A 16961-nucleotide genomic window follows, 5' to 3' on the forward strand; every position below is an offset into this window, starting at 1 on the left:
AAGTAATGAACTTGAGGAAATGAACATAAAATACTTATGTAATTATTCTATAGTTTGATTCGTTTGAGAACGAAACGGAAGTTTGTGAAATTAACAATTGGTTAAGTTAAAAATCAACGAATCGACGAATCGACGAATCGATGAATGTCAAAACAAAAGTCAGCGTCTTTGCAAAGCAAAACACAATCTTGCGATTTGTGTTAAAATAACGCAAACAGAATCGCTGTACATAAAGTGGTTATCCTCTTACAGCATCTTCAAATCAAACACTGAAGCAGCTCGAAAAACGACGCAAATTAGAAGCCATGTCCGCTCCGCCTAAATTTCCCGGCACCGGACTGGAGGAAGTGAACGTACCAGGACAGGCGTACCTGCGGGAGGCGTATGTATCCTGTGGACACCAACGCTTGCAGGCTATCACTTAAAACATGATTCGTTCTAGGCTTTCCTGCTGCGACGACCCTTTGAAAGCTATCGAAAACTTTCAACTGGAAAATGGAATCCTACTGCCATCCCTACGGCCAATGCTTCCGCTGCTAGATTTGCACGGCGTCCGGCGATTAGACTTCCACACTTCTGTGCTGGAGGAGTTACGGGACAAGCTCATTGCCCACATCAATGAAGTAGGAGCTAAGGAAGGACGCGAAAGGGACCGCAAGCTAAAGGAGTTGCTGGTAAAAAGTTTCCCTGTGGTCCGCGTCAAAGCACTCCGTCCAGTGGTGATGTGCATTCTGCGAAATACACCCCATATCGACGATAAGTATCTGCGTATTTTGGTACGCGACCGAGAACTCTACCAGGATACGGACACGGAAGTAAAACGACAAATCTGGCGCGATAATCAATCTCTCTTTGGCGATGAGGTATCACCACTGCTGTCGCAGTACATTCGAGAGAAGGAGCATATTCTTTTCGATCATCTCAATCTTACAAACTTGTTTTTTACGCCCACTCCAAAAGTGCGACGACAGGGAGAGGTAGTTCAAAAGCTGGCGCACATGATCGGAAATAGCGTCAAGCTATACGATATGGTCCTTCAGTTTCTGCGAACGCTGTTTCTACGCACAAGAAATGTCCACTACTGTACGCTTCGGGCGGAATTGCTAATGGCACTCCATGATCTCGAAGTACAAGACATTATCTCAGTAGACCCTTGCCACAAGTTCACCTGGTGCCTGGACGCGTGCATTCGTGAGAAAAACGTTGACATTAAGCGTTCTCGGGAACTGCAAGGATTTCTGGATAATATCAAACGAGGCCAGGAGCAGGTATTGGGTGATTTATCGATGACGCTCTGCGATCCGTACGCCATTAACTTTCTCGCCACATCGGCCATCAAGATCCTGCAGCATTTGATCAATATTGAAGGGTTATCGCGTGAAAATACGATACTTATTCTTTTGCTTCGCATGCTTGCGCTAGGCCTATCCGCCTGGATTATGATAGACTCGCAGGATTTCAAGGAGCCGAAGCTCGACAGCCAGGTGGTAACAAAATTTCTTCCAGCTTTGATGTCTCTCATGGTGGACGATCAGGTACGAAATCTGCATTCAAAGCTTCCGCCCGATGAGCGAGAAAGTGCCATTACTACGATCGAACACTCGGGTCCCGCTCCGGATGCGGTGGAGGCGTACATTCAAGAGAGTTCCGTCGCATCCATTCTCGCCATGTATTACACGCTGCATACCGCAAGACAAAAGGATCGAGTTGGAATCTTGCGCGTGATGGCAATTCTTTCGTCCTGTAAGGACGATCGTGCATATGAGGATCCCTTTTTGCACTCGCTCATCGCACTCATTATTCCGATGTCGGACGAATTTGCAAACGAAGACTTTTGTACTGGCCTTTTTGACGAGTTTCTCTTTGCTGGGTTAACCCGAGACAATGTAACGCGCCACATGTTGAAGCTGCTGTGGTATATACATCAGAAGCTTCCACAAGCCCGCCTGATGACGTTGATGAAAGCACTTCAACCAACCGCTCAGCACCATGAAAGTGTACACAAACTGTACGAAAATCTTCAGAAACGTGTTGGTGCTTTGCATCAAGAACCACAGCCAGAACCGATGGAGACGGACTTTGACTCACCGTTGAAGAATGTGCCAACGCCAGGCCCACACTATGTTAGCTAAGTTCTTCCATTTTCTCTGCGAATATTAAAGTAACATGTCAAAACATACAAATAAATTGCCTATGAATGAAGGGAACTTATGGTAGGATTGTTTCGATTCACATTGAATGGTTTATTTATTTCTGTTGGTATTGTTTCCTCTTCGGCGATGTACACTATTGCTGGTAAAAATTATTCCCTCGTCACAATTAGCAGTTTAGTGTAACTTTTCCTCAGAACAGACGCAAACAACATCTAGTTTCCTTCCTCTCGCTGCCATGTCTCCCTTACATAACAAACAGTAAAAGTTCTTATTTTGTATGCTTTCAAAGTGATGTGTTCTAGATTTACGATACAGTAAAGAAAAAGAATAATTTTTGAGTGAAAATAACCTATTGCTTGCACCAGAATCAAATACATAAAACCGATGAAGGTAAATATCATCTCAAGCCTTGCCGTAAAATTGATACAAACTTAAATATAAGACACTAACGGTAAACTCTCAACCAAACTTATTCTAGTTTTACCGTTATCGTGTTATTTCTGATTCATAGTGGCAGAATGGAACATTTTAAGTATAGATAGGAAACGCATGCATGCATAGATAGTTTAATTCCGTTCGTTTATCTTATGCTCAAATTTTTGCTTAATTCAAAAAAAATCTTTTCCTTTGAAAATATATTTACCACGTGTCGTAATATCATTTTACATTAGGATTAGTGGCTTGTGGACGAGCCTCAAGGCGAGGGAATAGAGTAGACGCATGTTTACAGAATCCGACAACATCCTTTCCGGTCCCGGTTTGGTTGTGGGACAGTGTTTTGGGTTTTTTTCTTTCGGTTTGAAATATCCCGGATAAGATCATAAAAAATCTGCACTCCATAGACCAAGTTTTGTTGTGAACAGCCATCGTAGGATGATATTTGGCGCCGCAGAAATGTGGGATAAGAATGATTTGTTTATTATGTTGCCATATTTGCATTTTGATTTGAAAAATATCAAATTCAGGAGATTTATCCATAAACCTTAGCATGTTTAGTTTGTGAAAGTTTTCCATGGGATATTCAACATTTAAAAAGCTGTAAGCGACTGCTGGTTTAAAACACTACATTTTTAAAGTGCAATTCGAATCAATTGTTTGTTATTTTCATAAGCATTTCAAAACTATCTTGTAATCCAAAGCACGAAACTGGGACAGCACATAGGCGAGTAGTTTATTTGATCATGTTGATGCGAGAATGGATGAAACGATGAATTCAACTAAGTAAGTCCATCACTAAGCAAATATGTTCGAGATGTATTGAATCACAAGTTCGATTCAATTCGGTGACAAGGAATGTGCAGCTCAATCATTGTTTAGTTGTGGCAGTTTATGTTCAAAGCTGATATATGCAATGTATACAGAAACCTCTGAGGAGACATGAATGAGTAGTTAGTGGCTTGTATAATTCCATATACCATCCATAATGAGGAGAATACACCATTTTTAAACAAAGATTATGCTTTTCTTAATATATATTTGTCCTGGCTGCTTGGTTCACAGCAGCAAACCTAAGTCGTGCACTTACAAATATAATTGAGAATATTTAAAACAAGTATAATGGTAGCTTAACGTGTACGAGTGACAACACGTGGAATAGCTAAGGTTACAAAAGCCTTAGAATTTACGGATAAGCGTGTTACCTTATCACTTCTTTCCTTTTTTATCCCCGTTTTGCACATAAACACTGAGTATACGCATGCTTCGGTACTAATTCTTAACGTTTGCCCGAGTTTTTTCAATTATAGCGAAACTTTAATTTTGAGAGTTAATCTATCAAACCGTCTTTTTTTCCTTGACCAGGATATTGAGGTTTGCTTCCAATTGTTTGTTTAGTGATGAATGTGGATAGTGACGTAGTAGTTGGAACGAAATTAATGTTCAAAAATAGAAACAAAATACGAGCTGAAGAGCTTTCCTGATTCCTTAAGAAACGGTGAGTGCACTGCTCACTTGTTACCTCTGTCATATTACCATCTTGTCTACGAACGTGTCGTATCACCAGAATAATGCCGGCAATCAATAAAACTGGACCAATTTCGGGCTCTATAATGGCAGACATTTGATTTTCCTTCGCTTGGATTTGTCTTTAACTCGACCGTTTGTTGTCTTGGAATCTTCCGTCTTTCGTGAACGAATCTGACGCATCAGGTCAAAGAATACCTGCGGAATAAGGGCGGCGTGTTCAACACGCAAATGTGGTTTTAAAGTGTGTACTACAATGCATTTTCAAGGAAATTTCAAGAAAATAATAACAACAACACTTGGGAAAACTACTGAAAACAAATCAAGTTACTTGTATCGAATTTAATAAAAGGATTATTTTGTTCTGTTTTAGATATTAAAAGTCTACAAACATTACTAATTACATGAAACCAAAGAATCTAAGGCAGTTCATGGGAAACGAAAGCAAAATATCATTAAATTAATTTTAGGAGCAAACAATCATACAAAGCAGACAAAGTATAGTAAAAACCACACATTATACACAAGCAATAATATCCACAAAAGTTTTCCAAATGAAACGTGACCAGCAGACTCCCGATCCCGCTGGAGCAATTGACAATGCAACACTACCGTTTTTTGTATGAGTATTTAATTGGCTTGATGACACATACCTTGTCAACGTTTTCACGAGTTTTAGCGGATGTTTCAACGTATGGCACGCCCCACTGTTGGGCGCGAGATTGGCATTCCGCTAGCGGTACCTTCCGTTTATCATTCAGATCGCATTTATTGCCCACCAACAGGAAGGGAATGTTCTCATCGTTCTTGACACGTAATATTTGTTCCCTTGAGAAAAGATAAAAAAAATCTATCAATTAACATGACTATGCGGGAAGCGCACGTCGCGGTCACATGATAGATGCTCCTCGGTTTGTTGCGATAAAGCCGTTATTACTTACCGAAATTCCTGAGTTGCCTGGAAGCTATCGTCCTCCGTTATAGAAAACACACAAAGGAACCCTTCTCCACTACGAAAATAGTTATCGCGGATCGCAGCGTAGTCTTCCTGACCCGCTGTATCCAGAATATCGATTTGTACTTCTTCGCCATCAAGTACGACCTACAATGCAGATTAGGGCACGGTGAATCACGGAGAAATTGCAGACTTTCCCACCGAGGAAATTATCATCACAATAGACGATGGGAGCTGTGTCCGACTCTTTTCACTAGCATGTATACCTTTTTACGGTAGCTATCTGCCTTCGTTGGTTCGTAATCCTCCACAAACTCATCATACATAAACTGCAGTGTCAGGGCCGATTTCCCGACACCGCCACTTCCAACCATGATTACTTTATGCAAGGCTGGTCCCGTTGTAGGTTTTTTCGACATTTTTACACAAAATACACGAGTTTACTGTGCTGCTTTCGATAGGAGTACGGAAACTTTCCAAAACAGTTTAGAAGCTGACTTGTGTCACAATGACATGGCCAGGTGAGATGTCAGTTTGAGCTGCCAGAGTGGTTGACAGTTTACTTAAATGGCCAGTTTGTTTGTTGATCTTATCGGGATTATTTCAAATGAACAAATTTGATATAAATTACATTTTCTCAACCGAATCCTTCCCCTTTAACTATAGTAATATTTCCTCAAGCTCAGCTACACAGCCACTGCATGAACGACAAGATTCTCAGCCTCAGCACGCACTTCGGATCGGTAACGGTTGGGTTCCTTTGACGCGATATGTATGAACATTGAAAATTGGATTCATTCGGTTGAAATCGGTTGAATATCGAATGAAAACTCATGTTACAAGAACAACGGGTTACATTAAAAATACGATGTAATTTCCTTTTGATCGTCCAGCATGAAATGATTTTTGAAAAATGATGTCATCCAAACGACATCTCTAAACAGTGGTGCCAATTGGTTTGAAATTGATTGGTTATGTTTTTTACCCCGAATTATTTATGCTTTTGTACTCAGGAAGAAAATAAATAAATAGCAAAAAATTAAGCTTGATTAAAATGAAGCGTACATTTTTCGATAAAAGTTTTGCTAAATCATCTTTTGTTAACATTTTGCAGCAGGATATTTTTGGGAACACTGCCACTTACATAACCTGACGGTGTTTGACGTACTACGAAAATATAGAAAGATCGAACCTCGCCGACCCGGCAATAGTTTCGCATTTTCCGACCAAATTGTCCTAGGTAGGTTTTACGTAATCAGTGTTATTGAGAGTATTTTTCCTTTATTGGGAAAATCTAGTTCTCTAATGATATTCTCATTTGTTCGTTTTCTTTGCTCAGATAATTTGTTGGAAAGGATCGAGTTTAGGTTCTAATAACTTGCATTCACCGGCCACGGGATGTTTTCGACGATGAAATCGCTCATGACCACAGTGGTCCGAGCGGAGCAAGTTCTTGCTCGATCCTACGCCGCCAAGGCAGCGGCTAAGACCGCAGCTGGAGCGCAGGGCAAAGTTGTTGCCGTCATCGGTGCCGTCGTGGACGTGCAGTTCGACGATATGCTGCCTCCGATCCTGAACGCGCTGGAGGTGCAGGGCCGCCAGTCCCGTCTGGTGCTGGAGATTGCGCAACATCTTGGCGAGAACACCGTCCGCACGATTGCCATGGACGGTACTGAGGGTCTGGTACGTGGCCAGCGCGTAGTCGATACTGGTTCCCCCATCCGTATTCCGGTCGGCGCGGAAACCCTCGGTCGCATCATCAACGTAATCGGCGAGCCGATCGATGAGCGCGGTCCAATCGAAACCAACTTGTCGGCCCCGATCCACGCCGAGGCGCCCGCGTTCGTAGACATGAGCGTCGAACAGGAGATCCTGGTCACCGGAATCAAGGTCGTCGACCTGCTGGCCCCGTACGCGAAGGGTGGCAAGATTGGTCTGTTCGGCGGTGCCGGTGTCGGCAAGACCGTCTTGATCATGGAGTTGATCAACAACGTTGCCAAGGCGCACGGTGGTTACTCCGTGTTCGCCGGAGTCGGTGAGCGCACGCGTGAAGGCAACGATCTGTACAACGAGATGATTGAGGGCGGCGTTATCTCCCTGAAGGACAAGTCCTCCAAGGTAGCTCTGGTGTACGGCCAGATGAACGAGCCCCCCGGCGCCCGTGCCCGTGTCGCCCTGACCGGTCTGACCGTGGCTGAGTACTTCCGTGACCAGGAGGGTCAGGATGTGCTGCTTTTCATCGACAACATCTTCCGTTTCACCCAGGCTGGTTCGGAAGTGTCCGCTCTGCTAGGTCGTATCCCGTCCGCTGTCGGTTACCAGCCGACCCTGGCCACGGACATGGGTAGCATGCAGGAGCGCATCACCACGACGAAGAAGGGCTCCATCACCTCGGTGCAGGCCATCTACGTGCCGGCTGACGATCTGACTGATCCGGCTCCGGCCACCACCTTCGCTCACTTGGATGCCACCACTGTGCTGTCGCGTGCCATCGCTGAGCTGGGCATCTACCCGGCCGTCGATCCACTCGATTCGACCTCGCGTATCATGGACCCGAACATCATCGGAGCCGAGCACTACAATATTGCCCGTGGCGTGCAGAAGATCCTGCAGGACTACAAGTCGCTCCAGGACATCATCGCTATCCTGGGTATGGACGAGTTGTCCGAGGAGGACAAGCTGACCGTGGCTCGCGCCCGCAAGATCCAGCGCTTCCTCTCGCAGCCCTTCCAGGTTGCCGAGGTGTTCACTGGCCACGCCGGCAAGCTTGTGCCGCTCGAAGAGACGATCAAGGGCTTCACCAAGATCCTGAACGGAGATCTGGACCATCTGCCAGAGGTCGCCTTCTACATGGTCGGACCGATCGAGGAGGTCGTCGAGAAGGCCGAGCGTCTCGCCAAGGAAGCTGCCTAAGACGAGCCAATCGATGCACAGAAACGTCAGGAAGAAGCGTCTAATCAGAATCATCTTTCGAAGAATGGGACCTGCTGAAGAAGATCCTCCCGCGTTCGTTCCTCCCACATCTTAGAGAAGATTTTCTTCAATCACGTCCAATTCTACTCGGATTCGGATGATCGTGTGGTCACAAGTCACGAAGTTAGTGTTAGAATGTAAGCAAAGCATGAATCACTGGAAGGAGGAACGAGTTGTATATTTGTTAGTTTCATTAAAAATAATGAACTCAAATGTAGCACAGCGAGTAAAAGGCCTTTGTTTTCGAAAGAAAGTATAAAACTCACGGATTTTTTTTATTTAAAAAAAGATTTTTGTTCAAAACATTGAATCATTTTTAACCTTGCGGGGAATAGTTGCTGCTCTTAGATACGGATTGTCTATGGAGGGACTATTGTTGGTTAGATTTATCTGTCCAGTGGTCATGCTCGTCGCATTAGTAGTGCTGCTACTGGCACCACTTTCCGCGTTAGTTTTCCCCGTGGTCGGTGAGGTAGCGTCTTCCACCTCGTGTTTCATTTCTATGGAATCTTTTTCCTCTTTTTTTGTGCCGCCATCAACCTCATCGTCGTCATCGTCATCGTCGTCTGCTTCTTCTTTCGTCTCGGTTAAGTCTTCCTTGCGGTTCGCTACTTGATAGTAGTATTCGAGCTCTTCGAAATCAAATACTTGGTCATTAGGGTTCAGGGCATGCAGGTAAGGAGGAAACGAGGGTTTGCATGCAATAAGTGGGAACATTGGATTATCCTCATTGTCGAAAAGAGAATCGATTTCACTCGTCTTGGCAAGGAATTTCGTAAGAGCTTTTTCGACATCTCGTTTCTGGGTTGCTGCCTTTTCCCTTATCGCCTCATACTCGGTAACCGGTTGTTTGTGAGTCTATAAAAAGAAAAAGGAAATTAGCTATCCATACAAATCCGTACCGGACATGGGAATCGATACAAACCGGTGTTCGAATGTATGCATGTGGATCGGGAAACGGAGGAAGGTAGTTCGGAATGTGCGAAGGATGGGATTTCTTTTGACCAGCCTGAAGTATGGACTGCTGCTTTTGTGCCTGTGCTTGTTGAGGTTGCGGAAGAATGTGACGACCTTCGCGTTTGGCAAACTTGTCCAAACCTCGTACGGACATGCCCATGTTGATAAGCGCTACCACCACGTCTCCGATCACCGGCTGCGTGCGTCCCGCGAGTTCACAATAGTTTCGTGCCGAGTGACCCAGTTCAACCAAAACTAAAATAAATCCCTGGCCTTAATTAAGACGATCTTCTCTATTTTGTGCAGCGATACACAACGTGCGAAGAATAAGACTTACAACTCTGCATCATTTCTGTCAATGTTTCCAATGCATCCTTCTCCGCAGTTGTGAATCCAGCTTCTTCCAGCTGAGAAGATATTGCCATCGTTAGGAACCGCCGACGAGCCATTTGCGTGGCATTTAATTCGGACATATTTCTCACGGAACTTTATTTTAATCTGCAAACGAAGTAGGAACTAAACTTGGTGTGTTTGTTTGAAAAACAATTTTTTTTATAAATAAGTATTTGACAGTTAATTTTAGAAATGTCAACATGACCTGTTGCCCAAACACACATCGGCTATTTATTATGGCAACTCGAGCAGTTTTTTAAACGTATTTAATGATGTAATTTCGGTATTTATTAAAAAAACGAACCAATATTTCTTGTTCCCAAAATATTTGAGTATGAATTTTAATTACTTATTATAGATCATCTAACACAATTGTTTGATCAAATCTAATCTTTTTGTTCCTAACTTGCAGCCACACGACTAATGGAACCATTTATTTTTGAGTCATAAAACTGAGTTATGGAAGAGTGATACAGTGCTTCTCCCTTGAGAATCTGTGAATTAGAAGATGTAATTCGTACTGCAACGTAGTCGCCAATTCCAATAGGCTGCAAGTCATTATTCAATGCCTCACAACTGGATCGTATTGGGCCTGCAGGTATAATAACTCTAACATTTCCATCGTTGCGACCGGCAAGATCCATTCTGGACCGTTTGCTGAAGTTTTCAACAAGGATTAATTCCGTACGGCCAACAAACGCACGATTTAAACGCTCTGCTTCGGTTCGATAAGCAACGATCATTTGTCTTAAGCGATCTTTTTTTACATCTTCAGGAATATCATCTCTATATCGCCGGTGAGCGGTTGTTTTCTCGCGCATACTATAAGCAAACAAATACGCCGCATGGTATCCAACCTCTTTGATCAGTGAAATAGTATCTGCAAACTCGTCTTGAGTCTCGCCGCAAAACCCGCAAATAAAATCACTTGAAAGGGTAACGTCGGGGATCACCTTCCGAACTTCGGTGACGAGGTTGATATAAGCTGAAAAGGAAATTAATGAAAGTATTATCGGATAGCCAATAAGGGTTACAACCTTCAAACATACCTTCGCGTGAGTACCCTCGTCTCATGCGATCCAAAACCGCTGAACTCCCAGACTGGGCCGGAAGGTGTAAATTACTACATATATTTGAATACTTTGCTATCGTTTCCAAGACATCGGTAGGAAAATCTTTGGGATGAGGTGAAGTAAAGCGAATTCTCATTTCCGGAACAATTTCTGCGATTTCTGATAGTAGTTCCGCAAAACGAACGCCTCCAATTTTTGTTTTGTACACCGTGCGAAATCCTGGCGCTAAAACAGTGGCCTCTTTAGTTTCACTTTTTGCAGATTCAACGCTTTTATCTTGGTAGCTGTTCACATTTTGACCCAACAGAGTAATTTCTCGGAAGCCTTTACTTTCCAGATTAATTATTTCATCGCGAATCGAAATGATTGGTCTAGAGCGTTCTTTGCCACGGGTGAAGGGCACGATGCAATATGAACACATATTGTCACACCCTCGCATGATTGAAACATAGGCTGTTTTACTTTTACGATCCAGTTTTACCGGAACAACATCGGCGTATGTTTCGTCTAAAGACAGGAGGACATTGATAGCTTTTTGACCGTTCTGTCCAATTGCTAATAATCGAGGCAGATCCTTGTATGCATCTGGCCCCGCTACGACATCAACTGATTGCTCCTTCTCCACCAGCTGTTTCTTAAGTCGTTCCGCCATACATCCCAGGACGCCAATCTGTAGCAATTTCTCTCCACCTGCTTCCCGTTTACCTTTCAGCTGCCTAAGATGTTTCAACCGATTCCATACTGTATCTTCCGCACCGTCCCGGATGGCACACGTCATCATTAAAACGACATCGGCGTCCTTTAAAGTGGTCGTTCGTTGATAGTCATGGGACTTCAAAATAGACCAAACGATTTCCGTATCGTTAGTGTTCATCTGACAACCGTATACTTCCAGAAAGACTTTACGCTTCTGTCCTCGCAGCGTCTTCGATTGTACATATGGAACATGCTCTTGCCGTGAGGCTACATAAACATCGTTTAACGTTGTTCCACGGATAAAATCTGTCAACGATGGACCTTCCTTAAGTTGGCTGAATTTTCCATCTCGACTATGATGATCTCTTCGTTTACTTGTACACTCTGAAACAATCCTCCTACTGAATCGTAACACTCCTACGCTACGCACTATCGTGGCCATTGCTAGTTAAATCATTAACTTAATATTATGCAACTTAGCTTCCTTTTGTTTTCGTTTTTGTTGTTTACACAATCTTCGAACAGCTGATCATTGTGACAGCAGTTTATTCGAGTAGCGCGATTATGGAAGAATCGAGCAGTATGGTAATTTTTTAAATTATAACTTAACCGTTCACCATCGTTTTGCAATGTATTATACCTTTGAAGTATATTTCTGCTTCTATCGTACCGGTTCCATTCCATAGTTTACCACTCGAGGTAATATTGCGATCTATGACAGGGATATTGCGTTTACGGCATGTTTAATGTAATGTTCCGACTGTTGCTTAAGGTTGCGGTCAGAACGCTTGTCACCAATGGAATACTGCATCAGTAATATGTTAACGATCATGGGCTAAAAGCAATTGCAAACTACTTATGCCCAAAAGGATGAAAACTATCATAAAAACATACGATTCAGCGTCTTGAAGTTTGTTTGGTTACTACTCAAACAACAAACACGACGAAGCTAACAAAATTAATTGAGATAGTATGATAGAATCAAACCTAGAACTGGTAATTCAAAAAGTAAATTCGTTAATACTCTGACAAAGCATGGTTTCAGCATTCTCCGAAGCTAAATTAAACGGTTTCTAACTATAGGCAACGTTGCGAAAAGAAACCTATAACGCTACAGATGCTCCATCCTGACTATCGCGGGAAAAGCGCGTTCATCAAACAGGAATCGTAAAAACGGATGCTGGACCGTTATGGGAGACAAACGAATGTTTGTACTTTCAACAATCAGGGTCCCAACCATTTAATTTGCATTAAAACGAAATGTTTTCTGCAATTCAGCCTTCCACACGGTGGCCGGATCGGATCCCAGCTGAACCTGAATGCTTTTCATATTATAATTGAATTAACATTCAAAATACTTGTTGCTGTCCCATGACCATGTCAGTGCCATTTTTCCAGTCTAAGATTTTTGGTGTCCATAAAAAATTCGCCTCTCTCAATAATATCGCAAATCAACTACGGGACCAAAAAAAACAAGGATGCTGTGAACCGAGTCAAGCCTAACTATTAATATCGCATTGCGATTGCCGCACAATTTATATTTTACGACTTGTTTTCTGTATTTAATTAAATCATTCACCTCCATCCACCGCATCGTCCCGCCCAGCCGGTTCGGGCGAGTACATATAGTGAAAATTGAATTCAATTTCAATTTCGTAGAAATATTCTCTTCTGGTTTCCCCTCGCTCCTGTTTCTTCCTCCCCCTCCTACCCCAACGGCACGGGTAGGACTGTGGGACTGTCAACCGGACGGGGCCTGTTTTAACGGCCGCAATTGGAGGGTCCATATCTGATGTTCGCAGCTTCCAAATCCTGGTTTCCACAGGTCTGGTTGACAATCGCGACTTTTCTAGTAATCCGTACGTGGAAACTGACTGCCTTAGGCCGATCCGGTCAGTCACCCTCGTGGCTACCGTGCGTGTTTTTTCGTTTACCCACCATGCGTAAGCAGTTTCAATTTTCTTACGCACAATTCAAACGCTCCAGATTTGGGCATATCCTGTTTGACCGCCAGCAGCGAAAAAAGAAACGTTTCGTGCGTCCGGGGAAAATCGGGAATAGGATTCACATTAAATAAGCAGGAAACAAAATCTTTTGTCCATTCCAGTTGCTGGTCCGGCTCATTATTCATCTGGAATCTAGTAACAATGTTATCCAAATTGAGACTCACATTTTTTTCTCGTGCACTGCGTATTTCCAAGAAGCAGCAAATTTGAGCGCCAAAATTCTTCATCGTTTCGCAAACGCAGCGGTCTGTTACCAAAACTAGCCGTTACTTTAGGACAGGAAAATGTGGGAAAATGTTGTTTCGCCGTTCACTTCACCTTGTTGCAAGATTGAAAGCATATAATTAACGCACTACGCAATGTGTGCAAAAATTCATTCATATCTCATGACTTCAGTTTAAAAGATGTGAAAAAATACAGCGCATGTTGTGCGTATGCAATATGCGAATAAAGTTAAGACCTACCAGGAGACCCACGAAAATGACAAATAAATTATAGGCTGCCAACGGTCACTTTTCTTCACAATCTTACAGCCTGCGCCGAGAAAGCTTCGTACAGGATGCCAGACGCAATTTGTTTCCGTAGCAACGAATTGGCGAATTGGCAAAACAAAATGGCTACCCTGCAATAAATTACAAACGAAAGCCGAAAAGATCCAACAGTTGTATGTGGAACTAGGTTGATGAAGCATATTTCCCATAGACAATATTCTCTATAATTTCAATTCAAAAATTTACAAAGGAAAGCCAAAAAGATCCAAAAGTTGTATGTGGAACTGGGTTGATGAAGCATATCGAAATGCATCGTTGTGCAGTTCCACTATTATGAAACGCATCGCAATTGGTCAAGTTGCATTCGCGATTGCAGTGACGCCATTTTGTACGCCCCAATTGGCCGATTCTGCGATGATGCAGCACAAACGAATGTGCACACACCAGCCTACATCACGATGATTGCAAAAGTGCACTCGAATACCGATGCGTTTGTATGGGTGTGATATGCAGATGCAGAAAGTGCAATGCAACCCTTTTGCCCCCTCCCTGGGTAGTTGGTCAGACAACCCCTCTCATATTAATTGCATACGCATACATTCACAAATACGACCAGCCTAAGGACGCACCTTCAGTTGGATGAGCAACACCACGTGCAAGTGCAAATGTGCAAGTGCATCGACGAGCCGGTTCTCCTTTACGTTGGACACAGTCTACCTTTTCAACTGCACTTTTTGAGGATGAAAATGGCATTCGTTGCTTCAAGGATTAGCATACAAAGGATGCAAAATTTTGTATCAACAATACGAGTAAAGAAAATTATATGCGTTTATGCTTAGAATTTAGCTTGCTTAAGTTTATTAAAATCTAATATTCCTAACAAAATAATAGCTTAGAATTCAAGAAAAATACAAAACGCTCATGTTTGTGGCAAAAAAACTTTCTATTTTACTACATAATACTGTTGATATACTGCGGCATCAGTGTTGGTTTCCACTGCGAAACAGTCCAACATGAATACGGACAAAGCATGTTTATAGTCTAAGAGGAACAATAGATGACAAAAGGGATCGCCAAGAAGAGGTCATGAAGTAAACTAAGCACATGATTCCTAGACGGAGCGAAGATCGTCCCTTACGCTACGTGCACAGGGATATGGGACGCTGCTGACACGTGATGAAGGGTTTCTTTTCATATACCGAATCCTAGTAACAACTGGTTCCGAATCGCATTCGGGACACCAATTCTGAAAAGGACCACACAAAAAGGGTTCAAGATCTTTTGACGGCCGGTTGCAAACACGATCTACTCCTATTATGTATGCCAAAAAATTGCAAATTTGCTTATTTTTTACCTCAACCGGAAAGCTACGTCTATTCTTAATTTTAACATTCGTACAATATGTTTTCATCCCTCAACGTTCTGTATTCTGATACAGGATGGGTCATATGATGTTCGGTAATGGAACCAAAACAGCTTGTAACTAATTGAAAACGCTTCTGTGACGAAAGCTGACGTTATAAGTTTTTCTACGACTTTTAAGTGCTGCAATAGAAAATGTGGAACCTTGACCTTTACAATCTCACGACCCTTGAAAACCGTCATATAAATCAAAAAGATTGTTTTTTTCAAAATAGATTTGCGGTCATTCTAAGAGAATTGGTCGAAAGCACGTCAAAATGATGTCATTTAAGATTGATTTTCCAAACATCTAAATACCTCCATATAGTTGCATTCCCTTTTTCTGGTAACATTGGACTCGCGACTGATAAAAAACATGCATTTCACTTTCATCCGTAGACTATCCGGTCCGATCTCGGACATTTCCAGGAAGGATCAACGGTCGGTCCCCCCGCATCATCTTCATGCTATCCATAGAAAAGGCAGGAAGTCGGAAACCGTTTTTCGATCTTTTTTGGTCCCTGCTTGGATATATTTTTCTCCTTCATCTCGTGTCGGATTTCGTCGACTTTCGCTTTCATGTTTCGTTCTGAATTTCTTGCGTGTGGTAAGTTTTTCTCTTCTTCAAGGACAGCAGCTTTGACCAGCGAATGTAAACCGTACACTTTACAAACAATTACGAAATGGATCTCATAAAAATACAAGAAAATACCTTTATGAAGAAAATGTAATCATACCAGATACACGATGAAGAAACGTCTTAAAAGGTAGAATTTCAATAAAATCTATATATGCAGTATGCACGATGCTGTTAGTGAAACAGATTTCAAGGTTGTGACAAAAGGAGAATGATATGAAAAATAATCAATGATCAAAGGGGTCCGCGGTAGTCAGGCGGCAACGCCGGTTAGAAAATTGGCCCATGAACGTCGGGGCTCATCACCTCGACGGAGTGATTTTAAATCCCAACCAAGACCTAACCCTGCCCCGTACGACAGGACTGACTATTCATGTACACAAAGGGAAAAAGTCTTGTAACTCCTTAACGGGCAGGCATGACCAAGAAGACGGTCGTTACGCCAAGCAGAAGAAGAATCAATGACGAAATGATGCCTGTTCCAGAACAATAGTGATCATGCAATGATGAAAACTTGACTTTTCCAACTAAGTTGTGCATAAAAATGCGCTGATGAAAAACCATTTGAGCGGCAACTGATACAAACGCTGACGTAGTCGAAGCATAAACTTTACCGAAACATATCATTGCACCTGGTAGTGAAGGTCAAACAGTGCGAAGCACAAATGATAACCATCCCTTTGGCAAAGGTGGCGGAATGGAAAGGATGTAAGAGATCGAACCGAACCGGACTTTTTCACTTTCCTATCGAACATGTTTCGCGGGCTTTGGCAAGCGCGGATGTTTATGTCAATGTTTACCCATCCGATTTATGTTGCTTTACATATTTTTGGTCGCTTCGCTTGCTGATTCGCTCAAACCCTTGACTATTGCTCGTCGTTTCATTTTGCTTCCGGTTTTGAGCATTTTGTTTGCTTTTGTGTTTTCGAGACGTGAAAGTTTTGCAAACGATTGCTCCTGAGGAGTCGAACAGTGAGATTGTTATTATATCACACACCTCTGTCGTGCTATATGGCATCTGTAAAAATCTTGAAGATGGTAGTCCAAACCGGTCATGGGATTATCCGATGCATACACATACCCGAGTACACATAATTGCCCTTCCAACGCGGAAGTGTTGTACCCTTCCAACGCGGAAGTGTCAGGCCGGCGATCTGTGATGGAAGGCTGCCCTTGTCAATCTTCCAATTTGCGTTATATTTATCGCCATATAACGCCAATGTTGCCAACTTCTGCCGGAAAGCAACCAACATATATTCCCATC

The 16961-nt window shown here is 42.8% G+C and overlaps 5 protein-coding genes across 6 annotated transcripts; 2 read left to right on the forward strand and 3 right to left on the reverse strand.

The window, feature by feature from the left end:
• The first annotated feature begins 208 nt into the window (after positions 1-208).
• LOC131288931 (negative elongation factor B) lies at positions 209-2233 on the forward strand. The gene is made up of 2 exons (XM_058318111.1): positions 209-382; positions 443-2233. Exons 1-2 carry the CDS (start codon positions 306-308, stop codon positions 2130-2132), a joined length of 1767 nt encoding a protein of 588 aa, XP_058174094.1. The 5' UTR covers positions 209-305; the 3' UTR covers positions 2133-2233.
• Positions 2229-5540, reverse strand: LOC131288932 (ras-related protein Ral-a). 2 transcript variants are annotated; one of them, XM_058318114.1, is made up of 4 exons: positions 5337-5540; positions 5057-5217; positions 4769-4943; positions 2229-2982 (listed from the first exon to the last, which is right to left on the reverse strand). In XM_058318114.1, exons 1-4 carry the CDS (start codon positions 5487-5489, stop codon positions 2878-2880), a joined length of 594 nt encoding a protein of 197 aa, XP_058174097.1. In that variant the 5' UTR covers positions 5490-5540; the 3' UTR covers positions 2229-2877. The 2 variants fall into 2 exon arrangements, with proteins under 2 accessions (XP_058174097.1, XP_058174095.1); XM_058318112.1 differs by having other exon boundaries at positions 2828-4313.
• A 677-nt stretch (positions 5541-6217) lies between these two features.
• Positions 6218-8260, forward strand: LOC131287611 (ATP synthase subunit beta, mitochondrial). Its single transcript, XM_058316675.1, has 2 exons — positions 6218-6310; positions 6410-8260. The coding sequence occupies exon 2, from the start codon at positions 6469-6471 to the stop codon at positions 7981-7983; it is 1515 nt and encodes a 504-aa protein (XP_058172658.1). The 5' UTR covers positions 6218-6310; positions 6410-6468; the 3' UTR covers positions 7984-8260.
• A 10-nt stretch (positions 8261-8270) lies between these two features.
• On the reverse strand, positions 8271-9475 carry LOC131287612 (transcription initiation factor TFIID subunit 8-like). Its single transcript, XM_058316676.1, has 3 exons — positions 9338-9475; positions 8969-9255; positions 8271-8901 (listed from the first exon to the last, which is right to left on the reverse strand). The coding sequence occupies exons 1-3, from the start codon at positions 9471-9473 to the stop codon at positions 8341-8343; spliced, it is 984 nt and encodes a 327-aa protein (XP_058172659.1). The 5' UTR covers positions 9474-9475; the 3' UTR covers positions 8271-8340.
• Positions 9476-9794: 319 nt separating this feature from the next.
• LOC131286452 (CDK5RAP1-like protein) lies at positions 9795-11604 on the reverse strand. The gene is made up of 2 exons (XM_058315400.1): positions 10443-11604; positions 9795-10378 (listed from the first exon to the last, which is right to left on the reverse strand). Exons 1-2 carry the CDS (start codon positions 11602-11604, stop codon positions 9795-9797), a joined length of 1746 nt encoding a protein of 581 aa, XP_058171383.1.
• Between the last annotated feature and the right edge of the window lie 5357 nt (positions 11605-16961).

Source organism: Anopheles ziemanni, chromosome 3, assembly GCF_943734765.1.
Source record: "Anopheles ziemanni chromosome 3, idAnoZiCoDA_A2_x.2, whole genome shotgun sequence".
Lineage (NCBI taxonomy): Eukaryota > Metazoa > Arthropoda > Insecta > Diptera > Culicidae > Anopheles > Anopheles ziemanni.

Bases quoted from the DNA above. Each gene is read 5' to 3' on its own strand.
- LOC131288931 (XM_058318111.1), top strand. From the start codon at position 306: ATGTCCGCTCCGCCTAAATTTCCCGGCACCGGACTGGAGGAAGTGAAC. The intron at 383-442 runs GTATGTATCCTG...GATTCGTTCTAG, and splicing joins CAGGCGTACCTGCGGGAGGC to GCTTTCCTGCTGCGACGACC.
- LOC131288932 (XM_058318112.1), bottom strand. From the start codon at position 5,489: ATGTCGAAAAAACCTACAACGGGACCAGCCTTGCATAAAGTAATCATG. The intron at 5,218-5,336 runs GTATACATGCTA...TCTGCATTGTAG, and splicing joins CAGATAGCTACCGTAAAAAG to GTCGTACTTGATGGCGAAGA. The intron at 4,944-5,056 runs GTAAGTAATAAC...TCTTTTCTCAAG, and splicing joins CAGGCAACTCAGGAATTTCG to GGAACAAATATTACGTGTCA.
- LOC131287611 (XM_058316675.1), top strand. From the start codon at position 6,469: ATGTTTTCGACGATGAAATCGCTCATGACCACAGTGGTCCGAGCGGAG.
- LOC131287612 (XM_058316676.1), bottom strand. From the start codon at position 9,473: ATGTCCGAATTAAATGCCACGCAAATGGCTCGTCGGCGGTTCCTAACG. The intron at 9,256-9,337 runs GTAAGTCTTATT...GATTTATTTTAG, and splicing joins GACAGAAATGATGCAGAGTT to TTTTGGTTGAACTGGGTCAC. The intron at 8,902-8,968 runs GTTTGTATCGAT...TTCTTTTTATAG, and splicing joins ATGCATACATTCGAACACCG to ACTCACAAACAACCGGTTAC.
- LOC131286452 (XM_058315400.1), bottom strand. From the start codon at position 11,604: ATGGCCACGATAGTGCGTAGCGTAGGAGTGTTACGATTCAGTAGGAGG. The intron at 10,379-10,442 runs GTATGTTTGAAG...TTTCCTTTTCAG, and splicing joins ACGAGGGTACTCACGCGAAG to CTTATATCAACCTCGTCACC.